The 23,349-nt window shown below is 41.2% G+C and overlaps 1 protein-coding gene across 1 annotated transcript in view; it reads left to right on the plus strand.

Annotated features, from left to right (window-relative positions):
• Window positions 1-23,349, plus strand: part of DDX11 (DEAD/H-box helicase 11) — a 552,545-nt gene that overhangs the window by 256,176 nt on the left and 273,020 nt on the right. Inside the window, exons 12-13 of the mRNA XM_053718816.1 lie at window positions 10,684-10,707; window positions 15,174-15,187. Coding sequence (XP_053574791.1) covers window positions 10,684-10,707; window positions 15,174-15,187 — 38 coding nt within the window. The remainder of the gene's footprint in view (window positions 1-10,683; window positions 10,708-15,173; window positions 15,188-23,349) is intronic.

The following is a 23,349-nucleotide window of genomic DNA, read 5'->3' on the forward strand; positions in this document are numbered from 1 at the left end:
GATCACCCAAGCAGAGCTGCTATATAGCTCCTCCCCTCACATGTCATATCCAGTCATTCTCTTGCAACCTAACTAAAGATAGGTTGTTGTGAGAGGTCTGTGGTGTTTTTAAACTTAGTTTATTTCTTCAATCAAAAGTTTGTTATTTTAAATGGCACCGGAGTGTGCTGTTTGTTCTCAGGCAGCATTAGAAGAAGAATCTGCCTGCGTTTTCTATGATCTTAGCAGACGTAACTAAGATCCACTGGCTGTTCTCGCACATTCTGAGGAGTGAGGTAACTTCAGAAAAGGGGAATAGCATGCAGGGCCCCCCTGCAAACGAGGTATGTGCAGTAAATTATTTTTCTAAGCAATGGAATTGACTGAGAAATTACTGCTGATACCAATGTAATGTAAGTTCAGCCTTAAATGCAGTGGTAGCGACTGGTATTAGGCTGATGAGTGTGTGTACACTGAAGTATTTTTCTGGGGAATGGAATTTGACTCAGAAAATACTGTTAATACTGAAGTAATGTATGAGCCTTAAAGGATAACTACATTTTCATTTTTTATCCCCAAACTAAACCCACATTTAGAAATATATACATATATAAAATTAAATTGACCTACTGTAATTCAAAAACGAAGCTGCATAACGCCATATAATCGATTTTTATTATTCCTTTATGACGTCACTCTATCCCGCCCTCCAATATGGGCAGTACATATCCCAAAACATCAACCAATCAGACGTTTACTTTTCGCATATAATTATATGTCTATTGCGTATGCGCAATTTGATTCTTTCAGTAGCGCATGCGTGACTGAACCTTCTAAATCTAAACTGACTAATATTCACGGCTGCGCATTTTTCATCTCAATCCATCTGATCGGTTATCCAGGCATTCATATAACATATATTTATAACTATACACAAAAAGAATAGATTTTAATATCATTGCACATAAATAATATCATGATATTAAAATAATATATAGAAATAATATTTATTTATACTAATAAACTTTTAACTATGTCCCAGAACAGCGCATCCAAATCTCCCACTACGAGATCGATAGAGCGGGTCTACTGCTTCAAAAAACCGATCTGGAGAGAGTGATGTATTCAATGACGTTGCAGTATATTGCGCATGCGCATATCTGTTAACGCTCGCCATTTTGTAACCTGGGTTCTCAGCACGGATTGGAAAATGATAACAGCTAGTAACGGAGTGGGTTTGGAAAGAATAAAATATTTGTGGACAAATATCTGATAAACGATAAGTATTTAAAACATGAAGGGCATTATAAATGTATTTATTTCAGTACTTATTATTAGTCTATGATACATTTTTTTCTGACTACAGTGTCCCTTTAACTGCAGTAAAAGCGACTGGTAGCAGGCTTATTAATAACACTTCATAACTTTTAAAATGTATGTTCAAAACGTTTACTGGCATGTTAATCGTTTTTTGTGAGGTACTTGGTGATAAAACTTATTGGGGCATGATTTTTACCACATGGCTAACTTTTGTTTCTGCATAGAAACAGTTAACTGAGCTTCCCCACTGTTGTAATATGAGTGGGAGGGGCCTATTTTAGCGCTTTTTTGCGCAGTAAAAATTCAGTCAATCTTCCTACTTCATCCTCCATGATCCAGGACGTCTCTAGAGAGCTCAGGGGTCTTCAAAATTCATTTTGAGGGAGGTAATCAGTCACAACAGACCTGTGACAGTGTGTTTGACTGTGATAAAAACGTTAATTATTAAATTGTTATCCGTTTTTGGGTATTAAGGGGTTAATCATCCATTTGCTGGTGGGTGCAATCCTTTGCTAACTTAATACATTTACTGTGAAAATTTGGTTGCTATAACTAATTTGGTTCATTGTTATTTCAACTGTGACAGCTTTTTGTGCTTCTTAAAGGCACAGTAGCGTTTTTTATATTGCTTGTAAATTTATTTGAAAAGTATTTTCCAAGCTTGCTAGTCTCATTGCTAGTCTGTTTAAACATGTCTGACACAGATGAATCTGTTTGTTCACTATGTATGAAGGCCAATGTGGAGCCCCATAGAAAGTTGTGTACTAAATGCATTGATGTAACTTTAAATAAAAGTCAGTCTTTACATGTAAAGAAATTATCACCAGACAACGAGGGGGAAGTTATGCCGACTAACTCTCCTCACGTGTCAGTACCTTCGCCTCCCGCTCAGGAGGTGCGTGATTTTGTGGCGCCAAGTACATCAGGGAGGCCCTTACAAATCACTTTGCAAGACATGGCTACTGTTATGACAGAAGTATTATCTAAATTGCTAGAATTAAGAGGCAAGCGTGATAGCTCTGGGTTAAGGACAGAGCGCGCTGATGATGTGAGAGCCATGTCCGATACTGCGTCACAATTTGCAGAACATGAAGACAGAGAGCTTCATTCTGTGGGTGACGGATCTGATCCAGGGAGACTGGATTCAGAGATTTCTAATTTTAAATTTAAGCTTGAGAACCTCCGCATATTGCTAGGGGAGGTATTAGCGGCTCTGAATGATTGTAACACGGTTGCAATTCCAGAAAAATTATGTAGGTTGGATAGATACTATGCGGTACCGGTGTGTACTGACGTGTTTCCTATACCTAAAAGGCTTACAGAGATTATTAGCAAGGAGTGGGATAGACCCGGTGTGCCTTTTTCCCCTCCTCCCATATTTAGGAAAATGTTTCCTATAGACGCCACCACACGAGACTTATGGCAGACGGTCCCTAAGGTGGAGGGAGCGGTTTCTACTTTAGCTAAGCGTACCACTATCCCGGTGGAGGATAGTTGTGCCTTTTCAGATCCAATGGATAAAAAATTAGAAGGTTACCTTAAGAAAATGTTTGTTCAACAAGGTTTTATCTTACAGCCCCTTGCATGCATTGCGCCTGTCACTGCTGCGGCGGCATTCTGGTTTGAGTCTCTGGAAGAGGCCATTCGCACAGCTCCATTGGATGAAATTATGAACAAGCTTAAAGCACTTAAGTTAGCTAACGCATTTGTTTCTGATGCCGTCGTACATTTAACCAAACTTACGGCTAAGAACTCCGGATTCGCCATCCAAGCGCGCAGAGCGCTATGGCTTAAATCCTGGTCAGCTGACGTGACTTCTAAATCTAAATTGCTTAATATTCCTTTTAAAGGGCAGACCTTATTCGGGCCCGGCTTGAAAGGAATTATCGCTGACATTACGGGAGGTAAGGGCCATGCTCTGCCTCAGGACAGGGCCAAATCAAAGGCCAAACAGTCTAATTTTCGTGCCTTTCGTAACTTCAAGGCAGGAGCAGCATCAACTTCCTCCGCTCCAAAACAGGAAGGAGCTGTTGCTCGTTACAGACAGGGCTGGAAAGCTAACCAGTCCTGGAACAAGGGCAAGCAGGCCAAGAAACCTGCTGCTGCCCCTAAGACAGCATGAAGAGAGGGCCCCCTATCCGGAAACGGATCTAGTGGGGGGCAGACTTTCTCTCTTCGCCCAGGCTTGGGCAAGAGATGTCCAGGATCCCTGGGCGTTGGAGATCATATCTCAGGGATATCTCCTGGACTTCAAAACTTCTCCTCCACAAGGGAGATTTCATCTTTCAAGGTTATCAGCAAACCAAATAAAGAAAGAGGCGTTTCTACGCTGTGTACACGACCTCTTACTAATGGGGGTGATCCACCCAGTTCCGCGGACGGAACACGGGCAAGGATTCTATTCAAATCTATTTGTGGTTCCCAAGAAAGAGGGAACCTTCAGACCAATCTTGGACTTAAAAATCCTTAACAAATTCCTAAGAGTTCCATCATTAAAAATGGAAACTATTCGAACCATCCTTCCCATGATCCAAGAGGGTCAGTACATGACCACAGTGGACTTAAAGGATGCCTACCTTCACATACCGATTCACAAGGATCATTATCGGTACCTAAGATTTGCCTTCCTAGACAGGCATTACCAGTTTGTAGCTCTTCCCTTCGGATTAGCTACGGCTCCAAGAATCTTTACAACGGTTCTGGGCTCACTTCTGGCGGTACTAAGACTGCGAGGCATAGCGGTGACTCCGTACCTAGACGACATTCTGATACAAGCGTCAAGTTTTCAAACTGCCAAATCTCATACAGAGATAGTTCTGGCATTTCTGAGGTCGCATGGGTGGAAGGTGAATGTGGAAAAGAGTTCTCTATTACCACTTACAAGGGTTCCCTTCCTAGGGACTCTTATAGATTCTGTAGAGATGAAAATTTACCTGACGGAGGCCAGGTTATCAAAACTTCTAAATGCTTGCCGTGTCCTTCATTCCATTCCACACCCGTCAGTAGCTCAGTGCATGGAAGTAATCGGCTTAATGGTAGCGGCAATGGACATAGTACCATTTGCGCGCCTGCATCTCAGACCGCTGCAATTGTGCATGCTAAGTCAGTGGAATGGGGATTACTCAGATTTGTCCCCCCTGCTAAATCTGGATCAAGAGACCAGAGATTCTCTTCTATGGTGGCTTTCTCGGCCCCATCTGTCCAAGGGGATGACCTTTCGCAGGCCAGATTGGACGATTGTAACGACAAACGCCAGCCTTCTAGGTTGGGGCGCAGTCTGGAATTCCCTGAGGGCTCAGGGATTATGGACTCAGGAGGAAAAACTCCTCCCAATAAATATTCTGGAGTTAAGAGCAATATTCAATGCTCTTCTGGCTTGGCCTCAGTTAGCAACACTGAGGTTTATCAGATTTCAGTCGGACAACATCACGACTGTGGCTTACATCAACCATCAAGGGGGAACCAGAAGTTCCCTAGCGATGTTGGAAGTCTCAAAGATAATTCGCTGGGCAGAGTCCAGGCGTGGAGAACTGGGAGGCGGATTTTCTAAGTCGCCAGACTTTTCATCCGGGGGAGTGGGAACTTCATCCGGAGGTCTTCGCTCAACTGATTCATCGTTGGGGCAAACCAGATCTGGATCTCATGGCGTCTCGCCAGAACGCCAAGCTTCCTTGTTACGGATCCAGGTCCAGGGACCCGGGAGCGGTGCTGATAGATGCTCTGACAGCCCCTTGGGTCTTCAACATGGCTTATGTGTTTCCACCATTTCCGATGCTTCCTCGATTGATTGCCAAGATCAAACAGGAGAGAGCATCGGTGATTCTGATAGCGCCTGCGTGGCCACGCAGGACCTGGTATGCAGACCTAGTGGACATGTCGTCCTGTCCACCGTGGTCTCTGCCTCTGAGACAGGACCTTCTAATTCAGGGTCCTTTCAACCATCCAAATCTAATTTCTCTGAGGCTGACTGCATGGAGATTGAACGCTTGATTCTATCAAAGCGTGGCTTCTCGGAGTCGGTTATTGATACCTTAATACAGGCTAGGAAACCTGTTACCAGAAGAATTTAACATAAGATATGGCGTAAATATTTATATTGGTGCGAATCCAAGAGTTACTCATGGAGTAAGGTTAGGATTCCTAGGATATTGTCTTTTCTACAAGAGGGTTTAGAAAAGGGCTTATCTGCTAGTTCGTTAAAGGGACAGATTTCTGCTCTGTCTATTCTTCTACACAAACGTCTGGCAGAAGTTCCAGACGTTCAGGCTTTTTGTCAGGCTTTAGCTAGGATTAAGCCTGTGTTTAAGACTGTTGCTCCGCCGTGGAGCTTAAACTTAGTTCTTACCGTTCTTCAAGGCGTTCCATTTGAACCCCTTCATTCCATTGATATCAAGCTGTTATCCTGGAAAGTTCTGTTTTTGATGGCTATTTCCTCGGCTCGAAGAGTCTCTGAGTTATCTGCCTTACATTGTGATCCTCCTTATCTGATTTTTCATTCAGACAAGGTAGTTCTGCGTACTAAACCTGGGTTCTTACCTAAGGTAGTTACTAACAGGAATATCAATCAAGAGATTGTTGTTCCATCATTGTGTCCTAACCCTTCTTCAAAGAAGGAACGACTTTTGCATAATCTGGACGTAGTCCGTGCCCTGAAGTTCTATTTGCAGGCAACTAAAGATTTTCGTCAAACTTCTTCTCTGTTTGTCGTTTACTCTGGACAGAGGAGAGGTCAAAAGGCTCGGCTACCTCTCTCTCTTTTTGGCTTCGTAGCATAATACGTTTAGCCTATGAGACTGCTGGACAGCAGCCTCCTGAAAGGATTACAGCTCATTCTACTAGAGCTGTGGCTTCCACCTGGGCCTTTAAAAATGAGGCCTCTGTTGAACAGATTTGCAAGGCTGCAACTTGGTCTTCACTTCACACTTTTTCAAAATTTTACAAATTTGACACTTTTGCTTCTTCGGAGGCTATTTTTGGGAGAAAGGTGCTTCAGGCAGTGGTTCCTTCCGTTTAAAGTTCCTGCCTTGTCCCTCCCTTCATCCGTGTACTTAAGCTTTGGTATTGGTATTCCATAAGTAATGGATGACCCGTGGACTGACTACACTTAACAAGAGAAAACATAATTTATGCTTACCTGATAAATTTATTTCTCTTGTAGTTTAGTCAGTCCACGGCCCGCCCTGTCTTTAAGGCAGATCTAAATTTTCATTAAACTGCAGTCACCACTGCACCCTATGGTTTCTCCTTTCTCGTCTGGTTTTGGTCGAATGACTGAATATGACATGTGAGGGGAGGAGCTATATAGCAGCTCTGCTTGGGTGATCCTCTTGCAACTTCCTGTTGGGGAAGAGATATATTCTATAAGTAATGGATGACCCGTGGACTGACTACACTACAAGAGAAATAAATTTATCAGGTAAGCATAAATTATGTTTTTGTCCCAGGCAGAAAAATAGAAGAATCTGCCTGTGATTTCAATGATCTTAGCAGGTTGTAACTAAGATCCATTGCTGTTCTCACACATGACTGAAGAGAGAGGTAACTTCAGCGGGGGAATAGCGTGCAGGTTATCCTGCTATGAGGTATGTGCAGTTAAGATTTTTTCTAGAAGATGTGAATGCTAGAAAATGCTGCTGATACCAAATTTGTGTAAGGTAAGCCTGAATACAGTGATTTAATAGCGACTGGTATCATGCTTACTTTCTGAGGTAATACTCTTTTATATTTACAATATAAAACGTTTGCTGGCATGTTTAAACGTTTTTATATATACTTTGGTGATAAAACTTTATTGGGGCCTAGTTTTTTTCCACATGACTGGCTTAAATTTGCCTAGAAACAGTTTCCTGAGGCTTTCCACTGTGTTACTATGAGTGGGAGGGGCCTAATTTAGCGATTTTTTTGCGTAGTAACTTTTACAGACTGAGACATCCAGCTTCCTCCAGGAGTCCCCTGAATGCTATAGGACATCTCTAAAGGGCAAAATCGTTTGTTGGGGAAGGTAGGCCCACAGCAAGGCTGTGGAAGTTAGTGTGACTGTTAAAAAACGTTTATATCGTTTTTTTGATCCGTTTTTTGAACTAAGGGGTTAATCATCCATTTGCAAGTGGGTGCAATGCTCTGTTAGCTTATTATACACACTGTAAAAATTTCGTTTGATTTACTGCCTTTTTTCACTGTTTTTCAAATTCTGACAAAATTTGTTTCTCTTAAAGGCACAGTACCGTTTTTTATATTTGCTTGTTAACTTGATTTAAAGTGTTTTCCAAGCTTGCTAGTCTCATTGCTAGTCTGTACAAACATGTCTGACATAGAGGAAACTCCTTGTTTATTATGTTTAAAAGCCATGGTGGAACCCCCTCTTAGAATGTGTACCAAATGTACTGATTTTACTTTAAGCAATAAAGATCATATTCTGTCTTTAAAAAATTTATCACCAGAGGAATCTGACGAGGGTGAAGTTATGCCGACTAACTCTCCCCACGTGTCAGATCCTTTGACTCCCGCTCAAGGGACTCATGCTCAAATGGTGCCAAGTACATCTAGGGCGCCCATAGCGTTTACTTTACAAGACATGGCGGCAGTCATGGATAATACACTGTCAGCGGTATTAGCCAGACTACCTGAATTTAGAGGAAAGCGAGATAGCTCTGGAGTTAGACGAAATACAGAGCATACTGACGCTTTAAGAGCTATGTCTGATACTGCCTCACAATATGCAGAAGCTGAAGAAGGAGAGCTTCTTTCTGTGGGTGATATTTCTGACTCAGGGAAGAGGATGCAACCTGATTCTGATATTTCTACATTTAAATTTAAGCTTGAACACCTCCGCAGGTTACTCAGGGAGGTTTTAGCTGCTCTGAATGACTGTGATACAATTGCAGTGCCAGAGAAATTGTGTAGACTGGATAAATACTACGCAGTGCCGGTGTGCACTGATGTTTTTCCAATACCTAAAAGGTTTACAGAAATTATTACTAAGGAATGGGATAGACCAGGTGTGCTGTTCTCTCCCCCTCCTATTTTTAGAAAAATGTTTCCAATAGACGCCACCACACAGGACTTATTGCAGACAGTTCCTAAGGTGGAGGGAGCAGTTTCTACTCTAGCAAAGCATACTACTCTCCCTTTCGAGGACAGTTGTGCTTTCTTAGATCCAATGGATAAAAAGTTAGAGGGTTACCTTAAGAAAATGTTTATTCAACAAGGTTTTATCCTACAGCCCCTTGCATGCATTGCTCCTGTCACTGCTGCTGCGGCGTTCTGGTTTGAGTCTCTGGAAGAGGCTTTACAGGTAGCGACTCCATTGGATGACATACTTGACAAGCTTAGAGCACTTAAGCTAGCCAATTCTTTTGTTTCTGATGCCATTGTTCATTTGACTAAACTAACGGCTAAGAATTCTGGTTTTGCTATCCAGGCGCGCAGAGCGCTATGGCTTAAATCATGGTCAGCTGACGTTACTTCAAAGTCTAAGCTGTTTAACATTCCCTTCAAGGGGTAGACCCTATTCGGGCCTGGTTTGAGACAACGAAATTGTATTTGAAAATCCAACCAATCCTATACACAGGTAGCACTATAATGGTAAGACTAATAGATAGCACAAATTCAAGTGACTTGTGCAAAAAATTTCTATACCGCAAAAATAAATACAATGCAAGTGTAATAAAGTGCAAGTGCAAAAAAAGTCAGTACCATACAAAAGAGTATATATATGTGTAAAAAAAATGTAATATAAAAAATTGGTCATCTTGCACACATATGTGTATATTTACATTATGTATATAATGTGAATCGTGAATATTTTATATGAATCACATGTGTAATTTATATTATATGTGTTATGTGAATAAAGAGTGAAGTGAAAAAGGACCATTAATAGAATAATCAATAAATTAAATATTAAAACCATTATTTTAGCACTTTCTTCATTATAATAAAAAAATCTAATCATCAGAAGGATAAAAAGATAAAAGATTAAAAAAAAACAACTATAAGCATAAGAGAGATTTTTAAAAGTTATTATTTAGCAGGGTAATGGCTCTTGGAAAGAAACTATTCCCGAAACCTAGCAGTTTTTCCTTTTAAGCTTCTATAACGTCTCCCAGATGGTAAAAGGGCAAATAGTCTGTTGCTTACATGGAAGGGATCATGAATAATTCGATAAGCCTTTAAAAGGCTACGTCTGCTTTGAAGATCTTCAATGGTAGGTAACTGAGCACCTACAATATACTGGGCGGTTTTAACTACCCGTTGCAGAGCTTTGCGATCAGAATTCGTACAGTTTCCATACCATAATGTGATACAGTTAGTTCTTAAAGTTCTTCAACATGCTCTGTTTGAGCCTGTGCATTCCTTGGATATTAAATTGTTATTTTGAACGGTTTTGTTTCTTGTTGCTATTTCATCTGCTTGTAGAGTTTCAGAGCTCTCGGCATTACAGTATGAGTCTCCTTACCTTATATTTCATTCGGATAAGGTAGTTTTGCATACTAAGTTAGGGTTTCTCCCTAAAGTGGTTTCAGATCGGAACATTAATCACGAGATTGTTGTTCCTTCCTTGTGTCCTAACCCTTTTTCTCAGAAGGGATGTCTGCTGCACAATCTGGACGTGGTGCGTGCATTGAAATTCTATTTACAGGCGACTAAGGATTTTCGTCAGTCTTCTGCTCTGTTTGTGGTTTTCTCTGGAAAATGTAAGGGGCAGAAAGCTACGGCTACCTCTCTTTCTTTGTGGCTGAGGAGTATCATTTGCTTGACCTATAAAACTGCTGGACAGCAGCCTCCTGAGAGAGTTACGGCTCATTCTACGAGGGCTGTTTCCTCTTCATGTGCATTCAAAAATGAAGCTTCTGTGGAACAGATTTGCAATGCTGCAACTTGGTTATCTCTTCACATTAAATTCTATACATTTTTTACTTTTGCCTCGGCTGAGGCTTCTTTTTGGAGAAAGGTTCTTCAAGTAGTGGTGACCCGTTTAGGTTCCCTGTCTTGTCCCTCCCTTATCATCTGTGTACTCTAGCTTGGGTATTGATTCCCAATAGTAATTCAATGTCATTAGAAAGAAAACAAAATGTATGCTTACCTGATACATTTCTTTCTTTCTTGATACGGTGAGTCCACGGCCTGCCCTGTTTTCTTAAGGACAGGGTTTTTTTGTTATAAACTTTAGACACCTCTGCACCTTGTTGCTTCCTTTCTCTCCTTTGTTTTGGTCGAATGACTGGAGTTGGAGGGAAGGGAGGTGATATTTAACATCTTTGCTGTGGTGCTCTTTGCCGCCTCCTGCTGGGAAGGAGTGATATTCCCCATAGTAATTTGATGACTTTCCAGTTTGCTTCTCTTATCAATGTTGCTTAGTTCTTGTGGTATCCTTTGTTAAAGGGACATGAAAAGTTGCTTAAACATGTATGTTCTATTTACTTCTATTACCAATTTTACTTTATTCTCTTTGCATCCTTTATTGAAAGATTAGCAATACACTTCTGAAAGCTAGCTGAACACAACAGTAAGCCAATGACTACAGACATATACGTGAAGCCACTAATCAGCAGCTAGCTCCTAAGCCAGGTCATTTTCATTAAAAAATACCAAGAAAACTAAGCAAGTTAGATATTAGAATTAAATTGGAAAGTTGTTTAAAATTATAAGCTCTATCTGAATCATGAAATCAATTTTTTAAGTTTTATATTTCTTTAAAGCATAATTTTCTCCTACATTGGTGTGTCCGGTCCACGGCTTCATCCTTAATTGTGGGATATTCTCTTCCCCAACAGGAAATGGCAAAGAGAGCACAGCAAAAGCTGCCCATATAGCCCCCCCTCTGGCTCCGCCCCCCAGTCATTCTCTTTGCCGCTCTGAACAAGTAGCATCTCCACGGGGATGGTAAAGAGTATGTGGTGTTAGTTGTAGTTTTATTTCTTCTATCAAGAGTTTATTTTAAAATAGTGCCGGTTTGTACTATTTACTCTACAACAGAAAGTGATGAAGAGTTCTGTTAAAAGAGGAGTATGATTTTAGCAACAGTAACTAAAATCCATTGCTGTTCCCACGCAGGACTGTTGGGCCCAGAGAACTTCAGTTGGGGGGGAACAGTTTGCAGACTTTTCTGCTCCAGGTATGACTAGTCTCTTTTCTAACAAGACACAGTAATGCTAGAAGACTGTCATTTCCCTTTTGGGATCGGTAAGCCATTTTCTTAGACTCATAACAGAATGAAGGCTTATAAATGGGCTATATACTGGTTGACACTATTGTGGGCTAAATCGATTGATTTATATAATATTTATATGATTTTTGGATTGTTTTGAGACTTGGAAACACTTTTGGGAACGTTTTATTACGCCTGGCAGTCTGTTAGACACCTAATCTAGTCAGGAAGGCCCCTTCACTCTGGTATGCAGAGGGAGGAAGCCTCATTTTCGCGCCTTAATTGCGCAGTTACTTCTGGAAGCAGTGCATGCAGCTTCATGTGAGAGGGTCCTGTGGCCACAAAAACGATTCTAAGAGGCTTATTTCTGTGGTGAATAACCCCCAAGGAAGGTAAAGCCGCAGCAAAAGGCTGTGGCAGGGACTGTAGTGGGTTTAAACTGCTAAATTGAACAATTAGCTCCGGTTTGCTCATTTAAGGGGTTAAAGACTTGAAATTTGGTGTGCAATACTTTCAAAGCATTAAGACACTAGGGTGCAAATTTCGTAAAGATCGGATAATTCCTTCATAGTTTTTCAAACATTCAGAAATAAAGTGTACTCTGTTTATTATTTAAAGAGACAGTAACGGTTTTGTTTAAAAACGTTTTTTTTTGCATTAATAGCCTGACTAAGTCTGTCTAACATGTCTGTACCTTCAGATAGATTATGTTCTGTGTGTATGGAGGCCAAGGTGATTCCCCCTTTAAATGTATGTGAAAATTGTGCCATGGCGTCCAAACAAAGTAAGGACAGTAATGTCACATTTAATAAGGTTGCCCAAGATGATTCTTCTAATGAAGGTAGTGGGGATAGTTCATCATCCTCTCCTTCTGTGTCAACACCAGTTATGCCCGCGCAGGCGACACCTAGTACATCTAGCGCGCCAATGCTTGTTACTATGCAACAATTAACTGCAGTAATGGATAATTCTATAGCAAATCTTTTATCCAAGCTGCCAACACTTCCCAGAAAGCGTGATTGCTCAGTTTTAAATACAGAGGATGAGCAAGTGGGCGCTGATGATAGTTTATCTGTAATACCCTCACACCAGTCTCAATTGGCAGTGAGGGAGGGGCTGTCTGAGGGAGAAATTTCTGATTCAGGAAAAGTTTCTCAGCAGGCAGAACCTGATATCGTGACGTTTAAATTTAATTTAGAACATCTCCGTGCCCTGCTTAAGGAGGTGCTAACTACTCTTGACGATTGCGACTCTTTGGTAATTCCAGAGAAATTGTGCAAAATGGACAAATTCCTTGAGGTCCCTGTGCACGCTGATGCCTTTCCGATACCCAAGAGGGTGGCGGACATAGTGAACAAGGAGTGGGAGAAGCCAGGTATACCTTTTGTCCCTCCTCCTATATTTAAGAAAATGTTCCCCATTGTCGAACCCAGAAGGGACGCATGGCAAACAGTCCCTAAGGTTGAAGGAGCAGTTTCTACGTTGGCCAAGCACACGACTATTCCCATTGAGGACAGTTGTGCTTTCAAAGATCCTATGGATAAAAAATTGGAAGGATTGCTTAAAAAGATATTTGTTCAGCAAGGTTTCCTTCTTCAGCCAATTTCGTGCATTATTCCTGTCACCAAGGCGGCGTCTTTTTGGTTCGAGGAACTAGAAAATTTGCTCAATAAGGAGACTCCATATGAGGAAGTCATGGACAGAATTCACGCACTAAAGTTGGCTAATTCCTTTATTTTAGATGCCGCTTTGCAATTGGTGAAATTAGCGGCGAAAAATTCTGGTTTTGCAATTATGGCGCGCAGAGCGCTTTGGCTAAAATCTTGGTCGGCGGATGTGTCATCCAAGACAAAATTGCTTAATATTCCTTTCAAAGGTAAGACCCTTTTTGGGCCAGAATTGAAGGAGATTATTTCAGACATCACTGGGGGAAAGGGCCATGCCCTCCCACAGGATAGGCCTTTCAAGGCTAAGAACAAATCTAATTTTCGTTCCTTTCGCAACTTCAGGAACGGACCGTCTCCTAACTCTGCAGCCTCTAGACAAGAGGGTAACGCTTCCCAGGCTAAGCCAGCATGGAAACCAATGCAAGGCTGGAACAAGGGTAAACAGGCCAAGAAGCCTGCTGCTGCTATCAAGACAGCATGAAGGGGTAGCCCCCGATCCGGGACCGGATCTAGTAGGGGGCAGACTTTCTCTCTTTGCTCAGGCTTGGGCAAGAGATGTTCAGGATCCCTGGGCACTAAAAATAGCCTCTCAGGGTTATCTTCTAGAATTCAAGGAACTTCGTCCAAAGGGAAGGTTGCACATGTCTCGCTTATCTTCAGACCAGATAAAGAGACAGGCATTCTTACATTGCGTAGGAGATCTATTAAAGATGGGAGTGATACACCCAGTTCCAACAGTGGAACAAGGTCAGGGGTTTTACTCAAACCTGTTTGTAGTTCCCAAATAAGAGGGAACTTTCAGACCAATTCTGAATTTAAAAATTCTAAACAAATTCCTCAGAGTTCCATCGTTCAAAATGGAAACCATTCGAACGATTTTACCAACAATCCAGGAGGGTCAATACATGACTACCGTGGATTTAAAGGATGCGTTCCTACATATTCCTATCCACAAAGATCATCATCAGTTCCTAAGGTTCGCCTTTCTGGACAAACATTACCAGTTCTTGGCTCTTCCGTTCGGTTTAGCCACTGCTCCCAGAATTTTCACAAAGGTGCTAGGGTCCCTTCTAGCGGTTCTAAGACCGAGGGGCATTGCAGTGGCACCTTACCTAGACGACATCCTAATCCAAGCGTCGTCCCTTTCCAGATCAAGGGCTCATACAGACATTGTATTAGCTTTTCTCAGGTCTCACGGGTGGAAGGTGAACATGGAAAAGAGCTCCCTGTCCCCGTCTACAAGAGTTCCTTTTCTGGGAACAATAATAGATTCTGTAGAAATTAAGATTTTTCTGACAGAGGTCAGAAAATTAAAGCTTCTAAAGGCTTGTCAAGTTCTTCAATCTATTCCTCAGCCTTCCATAGCTCAGTGCATGGAAGTAATAGGTTTAATGGTTGCAGCAATGGACGTGGTTCCTTTTGCTCGAATTCATCTAAGACCATTGCAACTGTGCATGCTCAGACAGTGGAATGGGGATTATGCAGACTTGTCTCCCCAGATTCAAGTAGACCAGTTAACCAGAGACTCACTCCGTTGGTGGTTGACTCAGGATCACCTGTCTCAGGGAATGAGTTTCCGCAGACCAGAGTGGGTCATTGTCACGACCGACGCCAGTCTATTAGGCTGGGGAGCGGTCTGGGACTCCCTGAAAGCTCAGGGTCTATGGTCTCGGGAAGAGTCTCTTCTCCCGATAAACATCCTGGAACTGAAAGCGATATTCAATGCGCTCCGGGCTTGGCCTCAACTAGCAAAGGCCGGATTCATAAGATTTCAGTCGGACAACATGACGACTGTAGCTTACATCAATCATCAGGGAGGAACAAAAAGTTCCTTGGCGATGAGAGAGGTATCCAAGATCATCAAATGGGCGGAGGATCACTCCTGCCATCTATCTGCAATTTACATCCCAGGAGTAGACAACTGGGAGGCGGATTATTTGAGTCGTCAGACTTTCCATCCGGGGGAGTGGGAACTCCACCCGGAGGTCTTTGCCCAGTTAACTCAATTATGGGGCATTCCAGACATGGATCTGATGGCGTCTCGTCAGAACTTCAAGGTTCCTCGTTACGGGTCCAGATCCAGGGATCCCAAGGCGACACTGGTGGATGCATTAGTGGCGCCTTGGTCGTTCAACCTAGCTTATGTGTTTCCACCGTTTCCTCTCCTTCCCAGGCTCGTAGCCAGGATCAAACAGGAGAAGGCCTCGGTGATTCTGATAGCTCCTGCGTGGCCACGCAGGACTTGGGGCGCCATGTACTAAGGCGTCAATTTTTTCGCACAGACCGTATCGAAATAACCCGCCGGCATTCGCACCATGCGGATGGCACTTTGTTACATGAATGTACTAAAAACCAAGCCGTAAAATTTCGCGTCTATTGTGTGTCGAAGACAATCGGATTATTGATAACTTTGAAGCTTCGTTCGGCGCGAAAGAGCAAAGTTAAGAAGCAGTCTGCGACTTGATTGGTTTAATTCTTTACCCACGTGACGATCTAGGTGTCATAATCGCCAGACAAGCGGCAACGTCTGGCGGCTGACATGTATAAGACCATCAAAGCATCAATAACTTTGGTTAGGTGCCTCGAAAAAGCAGACTGGCTGATGCCAATTATAACGCTAGACACAGCTTGGAATGAACCGGTGGCAAAAAAGTGTAAGGCTGCCAACAGTTTTAATAGTCCGGGTATGGCTTGTGAACGCGCTGTCATTGGTTCAAGGTATTCTGCTATTTCATTGTAAAGTTGCATAATAGCTTCTCTGTCCAAACGGAATCTCTGGATAATCTCTCGATCAGAAATGCTTTCCAAACCCATACGTGGAAGGAAAACTCTAGGGACTCTAATTCTTCTACCTCTCCTTCTTTGCAAGTTGTTAACCGGTGCCTGTATAGCCCTTCTTCCTCGTAATTGAATTAATCGGAAAAGAAACATGTGTAAAAGTGTCTCCATCTTCATTCACTGATCCAAAAACCAATAATGCTACAATAGTAGTCTATTCCTTTCACTTAAGTACTTCTACCTGGCGTCAGATTGATACCCCCTATAGTTTTCTATTGTATTCGCTACCTAAATGGTCGCGAAGCAAATCACGCGAAGTTACAGTGAAAGTTGGAGCGGGCGGATTAGTTGTAACATTCATAATTTCCGATTACAGCGAATTTACGTGCGATCGAACATGTAGTAAGTGGAAAAAGGCTTCGGAACGATGAGTTGAGTAAAATTACGATCGCTGATGAAAATAGTGGTTTTTCGAGCAGATCGCAGATTGATACATACAAGAAGCAGATTGTGAGCGAATTTTGACGCGGAAATACAGACGGACGGTCACTTCGAAGCTTAGTACATGGCGCCCATGGTATGCAGACCTGGTGAATATGCCATCGGCTCCACCATGGAAGCTACCTTTGAGACAGGATCTTCTAGTACAAGGTCCATTCGAACATCCAAATCTAGTCTCTCTGCAGCTGACTGCTTGGAAATTGAACGCTTGATTTTATCTAAGCGTGGGTTTTCAAATTCAGTTATAGATACCCTGGTCCAAGCCAGAAAACCTGTGACTAGGAAAATTTACCATAAAATATGGAAAAAATATATCTGTTGGTGTGAATCCAAGGGATTCTCTTGGAGTAAAATTAAAATTCCTAAGATTCTTTCCTTTCTCCAAGAGGGTTTGGATAAAGGGTTGTCAGCGAGTTCTCTAAAAGGACAGATATCTGCTTTGTCTGTTTTGTTACACAAACGCCTGGCAGCTGTGCCAGATGTACAAGCTTTTGTACAGGCCTTAGTCAGAATCAAGCCTGTTTACAGACCCATGACTCCTCCATGGAGTCTAAATTTAGTTCTTTCAGTTCTTCAAGGGGTTCCGTTTGAACCTCTACATTCCATAGATATTATGTTACTATCTTGGAAAGTTCTGTTTGAATTGAATTGTCTGCTTTGCAGTGTGATCCACCCTATCTGGTATTCCATGCAGATAAGGTTGTTTTGCGTACCAAACACCTGGTTTTCTTCCAAAAGTGGTTTCCAACAGGAATATTAACCAGGAAATAGTTGTTCCTTCTCTGTGTCCGAATCCAGTTTCAAAGAAGGAACGTTTGTTACACAATTTAGATGTGGTCCGTGCTTTAAAATTCTATTTAGATGCAACAAAGGATTTCAGACAGACTTCATCTTTGTTTGTCGTTTATTCTGGTAAGAGGAGAGGACAGAAAGCTACTGCTACCTCTCTTTCTTTTTGGCTGAAAAGCATCATCCGATTGGCTTATGAGACTGCCGGACGGCAGCCTCCTGAACGAATTACAGCTCACTCTACTAGAGCTGTGGCTTCCACATGGGCCTTCAAGAACGAGGCTTCTGTTGATCAGATATGTAAGGCAGCGACTTGGTCTTTTCTGCACACTTTTGCCAAATTTTACAAATTCGATACTTATGCTTCTTCGGAGGCTATTTTTGGGAGAAAGGTTTTGCAAGCCGTGGTGCCTTCCGTTTAGGTAACCTGACTTGTTCCCTCCCTTCATCCGTGTCCTAAAGCTTTGGTATTGGTTCCTACAAGTAAGGATGAAGCCGTGGACCGGACACACCAATGTAGGAGAAAACAGAATTTATGCTTACCTGATAAATTTCTTTCTCCTACGGCGTGTCCGGTCCACGGCCCGTCCTGGCTTTTAGTAAGGTTTCAAAATTTTTCTTTCTGTACACTACAGTCACCACGGCACCCTATGGTTTCTCCTTTTTCTCCTAACCGTCGGTCGAATGACTGGGGGGCGGAGCCAGATGGGGGACTATATGGGAAGCTTTTGCTGTGCTCTCTTTGCCATTTCCTGTTGGGGAAGAGAATATCCCACAAGTAAGGATGAAGTTGTGGACCGGACACACCGTAGGAGAAAGAAATTTATCAGGTAAGCATAAATTCTGTTTTAGATGAGCTCAGGAATGTGCATGTATCTTTAGTCATGTGGCAGCAGAGTTTGCAACACTGTTTAACGCATATACTGTTAGATACGTGCACAGTCCTAAGTTCCTGTCAACCTACCTAGGTTTACTCTTGAAAAGAGAAAGAGAAGCAGTTTGCCAGGAACCAGCAGCTCAATAGCTTCTTCTATATCCCGGTTGCCACCTGGGAGTAGCTTCTTTCTGCCCAATTGTGCTTTTCACAGTGGAAAGCTTTCCTGTAGTATATCAGTCTGATCCCGCCGACATGGTCAGTCCAGCCCTGAAATACCAGGCAATTCTTCTCTGAGCAAGAAAACCGGCAACCCCAGACGATAGTTTTGGCCTTTTCTGGGCCTCGTCAGTGAAGTGCAGCCATATCCCTCTAAGCACATTGGGCAAGGAGTCCACGTCTGGTTTCCCCCATCACCCTTAGGGAGACTATCCCCAGGGTCATATTACATATGCAAAACAGAAAGAGAAGCGCTCTACCAGGAACGAACAGCAGCTCAATAGCTTGTTCTATGGCCCGGTTACTACCTGGGAGAGGTGTGTATGTTTACTCTTAAACCATGAGAAGATGAGAAGAAAGAGAATGTAAAGATGTAAATAGAAAATTTATTTAAAATGTCATTATTTATTAACATCGCTGTTCCATTTTAGTGGTTAAAACATACTCAAACTGCTGCTATTTAATGACAGCTTCCTACATCACAAATATATTATGAACATGCCATATTTCTTTTATTTTATGCTCTCAAACTATGATACTATATAGTTTTATTAAAGGGATAGAAAAATCCAAAATTTTCTTTCATGATTTGGATAGAACATACAATATTAAACAACTTTCCAATTTACTTATATTATCAAATTTTCTTCATTCTCTTAAATCAGCAGCTACCTCCCACTAGTGTATGATATGTGCATATTCTTTTTCAACAAAGGATACTAAGAGAATGAGGCACATTTGAAGATAGAAGTACATTTACAAGTGTCTTAAAATAACATGCTCTATCTGAATCATGCAGTTTAATTTTGACTTTCCTGTCCCTTTAATGTATATAAAAAAGCACCTTTGTTCTTATTTTTGTTTTGTCTGTGAAGCAGGCTCAACAGATTTTAATTTGTGTAAATCAAATATGTAGCTCTTTGCTTATAATGTATTTTATAGAAGGGTTAAAACAAACTGAATTAGATGCCATTTAGAGAAGTAATATGTTTGGTGAAGCTGTAATTGGTTTTCTGGTTGAATGAATAAATTGTGCCATTCTTGACCAGTTGTTCTCATTTTTAACATATTAATGTAGCTGCATATTGTTGTGCAGAGCAGATTCGATTCTGGCTTTCATTTGCATTTATATAATAGAGTAGATTTGTATTGTCATCTGAGAGGCAAGAAGGTCACATGCTCAGATCTGCTTGCATGCTGGGTAGGACACTATAGGGTTGAAGCTTATTTGGAATATTTCTATTGCAAATGCTTTTGTGAAATCTACAGTTAAAAGGATATGAGTGAAAATTAAACCTGCATGATTTAGATGAAACGTTATTTTAATATACTTTTAAAGGGACAGGAAACCCCAACATTTTCTTTCATCATTTGCATAGAACATACAATTGTAAACAACTTTCCAATGTACTTCTATTATCAATTTTGCTTCATTCTCTTGTTATCCTTTGCTGAAGGAACACCATTGCACTACTATCAGCTAGCTGAACACATCTAGTTAGCCAATCACAAGACAAATGTGTGCAGGCACCAATCAGCTGCTAACTCCCACTAGTGAAGGATATGTGTGTTTGTTTTCCAACAAGGGATACCAAGAGAACGAAGCACGTTTGAAAATAGAAGTGAATTTAAAAGTCTCTTAAAATTACATTCTCTGTCTGAATCATGCAAGTTTAATTTTGACTTTCCTATCCCTTTAAATTCACTTTTATTTTCAAATTTGCTTTGTCTAGTTGAAAAAGAATATGTACATATCATACACTAACATGAGCTAGCTGGTGATTGATGCCTACACACATTTGTCTCGTCATTGGCTCACGAGACGTGCTCAGCTATCTCCCAGTAGTGCATGCTGCTCTGGAGCTGACTTAAGCTATGTGTATAACCCTTCGCAGGGGGTTAAACACAGTTAAAACAAGCAATAGTGCAATAATAAAATGTTTTAACAATAGCTTTTTGCACTTAAATGTGGTAAATGTTTTTATTTTTACTTTCATTTAGTTGTTATTCTAAGGTTAGTTATACAATCTCTAGATTTTTTTTTTACATATTTAAACAATTTGTTGTCATATTCCCTATCATTTAATTGAGAAGTTCTAATGGATGTTCCGTTGGTTTGAAAAGCTTGAGTTACTTGTAAGCATTCTGGGTATTGTTTAATGATCTTTCTTTGTTGTAACAGATGGAACACATAGGCAGTGAATAGTAGAATCGAATCATATCTGCATTTTAATGTGCTTTTTATTGTCTTCACATTTTGTTCATATTCCTAAAATGTATTCAGTTAAAGAGATAGTACATTCAAAATTAAATTGTGTTGTTAGAACTCTATTGTAGCAGTGTGTGCAACAGTGGCAAAGAAACGTGCAAACTCTTGAACGTCTATAAGCCTACCTAGGCTTACTCTTCAACAAAGGACACCAAAGGAACAAAGCAAATTTGATGACAAAAAAAGTTTTTTTAATTGCATACTCTAAACGAATGTCAAACTTATGGGCTGTTACAAATAGGCATTTCATTGTAAATCATTAAGAGCACTTTTTAAGTCAATCATATAATCGCAATCGTACGGTATAATGTATCTAATGTAATTTTCCAGTGGTATTAGTTATATGATAAACTATAGTTTAAGAGATTTCAGCTGGAGTGTATTTTAGACTAGACCAACAAGGCTTGTGCAATTTGCAACTGCTGTAATATATTATTAAACTTAAAAAAAAATGCTTTATTTTCCAGTTAATCAACACATTACAATTGAGCTGGTGCTTTACCGTAACTGCCTAATTTAAAAATTCATTTCAAAATGACCTGCAGAAAATGTTTCACTAAATATAAAAAATCTCATCACAGAAAGTGAAAAAGTTTTTTCTGCCTCTGAGTTTCTATTATAAGTTTTGCTTATATTGAAGGAGCTAGCTGAACATATCTATTAACCAATGACAACAGGCATATATGAGCAGCCACCAATCAGCAGCTAGTTTCTAAGCCTACGTAGGTATTCTTTTCAACAAAGGATATCAAAAGAATGGAGTAAATTAGATAATAGAGGTAAATTGGAAAGTTGTTTTAAAATTGTATGCCCTATCTGAAACACGAAGAATTTTTTTGTGTGTTTCTTGTCCCTTTAAAATAAACACCACCAAGGCACTGAACAAGATGAAGTCCTTGTGAGAGTATTGGCTTGGCAATATCCCTGCTATCACCTTGATTGACCACAATGGAATTAAATGAGGATAAGGGAGACAAAATTAGGGCCTGCAAAACAAGTGCGATTATTATTAGCTACTTAGATTATTTACTTTATCAGCCAAATCTGTATTATGGAACCAGCAGTATTGAATGGAGTCTTTTCTTCCTAATTGGAAAGAGTCCACAGCTGCATTCATTAGTTTTGGGAAATAAGAACCTGGCCACCAGGAGGAGGCAAAGACACCCCAACCAAAGGCTTAAATACTCCTCCCACTTCCCTCATCCCCCAGTCATTCTTTGCCTTTCGTCCCAGAAGGTTGGCAGAGAAGTGTCAGAATATGTTGTCTCTTATGGAAGGTACTACTCTTCGCAAATGGGACAGGAGTTTTAAGTAGTCCTATAAGCTTCTCAACTTGAGGGCCTGGGTGAACATTAGAGTCCGGAGATGCAGAGGGAGCTTCCCTTTGCGACACCATCCCGACTCATATTAACAGCTCCTACAGCAATCGGCGTTGACGAGTTTCGCAGACTGCTTCTTCTCTCAAGTCCATGTCAGGAGCGATGCTACTAACCTGTCACACTTGAAGGGCTGTGTTTCTGTTCCACGGCGTAGATTCTGGTAAGATCGTTTCATTTTTTATTACATAATGTTAACACAGAAGACAGGGTTACAGTGTGGCGCCTTTTATCTTTACAGAACCAAGGGTTAATATCACCTTAGGGGGATTATTGAATAGGGGGGAATAATAATCGTATATGTTTATTTGATTTTATGCTGCTTTATGTGTGAGATGTTAGACTCATAGGCTGTTATGAAACATACAGATTTCACTTTCACTTTGAGAGCAATGCAGCTTACAAGCTTGGCACGCTTTCTCTCATAGCAGGGTCAGTCCTGCATTGTGCACTATGTGATTCATTCCCTCTTTCCTGACCGGACTTTCAGAGGGGAGTCATACATCTCTGTACTGTCTGGGTTAGAGGAGGTGGTGAGTGCCTCAGCCATTGGGGTATAAGGGTGCTGTTTTTTAAATAAAATAAGATGTTTTATTTCTCTAGTTCTCCGGTTATTGCACTAGCGATGGAGGATTCCGTTACTTTAGAGGGCGCTCCCTCTATTCCTAAGGAGTAATTCCTGTTTATAGTTCCCCCTCTCAATTATGGTCCATATGCCTTTATAATGTGATAATATCAAACATTTCTCCAACATAGGTGTGTCCGGTCCACGGCGTCATCCTTACTTGTGGGATATTCTCTTCCCCAACAGGAAATGGCAAAGAGCCCAGCAAAGCTGGTCACATGATCCCTCCTAGGCTCCGCCTACCCCAGTCATTCTCTTTGCCGTTGTACAGGCAACATCTCCACGGAGATGGTTTAGAGTTTTTTAGTGTTTAACTGTAGTTTTTATTATTCAATCAAGAGTTTGTTATTTTAAAATAGTGCTGGTATGTACTATTTACTCTGAAACAGAAAAGAGATGAAGATTTCTGTTTGTAAGAGGAAAATGATTTTAGCAACCGTTACTAAAATCCATGGCTGTTCCACACAGGACTGTTGAGAGGAATTAACTTCAGTTGGGGGAACAGTGAGCAGTCTTTTGCTACTTGAGGTATGACACATTCTAACAAGACGATGTAATGCTGGAAGCTGTCATTTTCCCTATGGGATCCGGTAAGCCATTTTTATTCAGACAGTATATAAGGGCTTCACAAGGGCTTATTAAGACTGTAGACATTTTCTGGGCTAAATCGATTCAAGAAACCTGCCACTGCTACCAAGACAGCATGAAATGTTGGCCCCCGATCCGGGACCGGATCTGGTGGGGGGCAGACTCTCTCTCTTCGCTCAGGCTTTATGCAAGAGATGTTCTGGATCCTTGGGCA

This window comes from Bombina bombina, chromosome 6 (genome assembly GCF_027579735.1).
Source record: "Bombina bombina isolate aBomBom1 chromosome 6, aBomBom1.pri, whole genome shotgun sequence".
Classification (NCBI taxonomy): domain Eukaryota; kingdom Metazoa; phylum Chordata; class Amphibia; order Anura; family Bombinatoridae; genus Bombina; species Bombina bombina.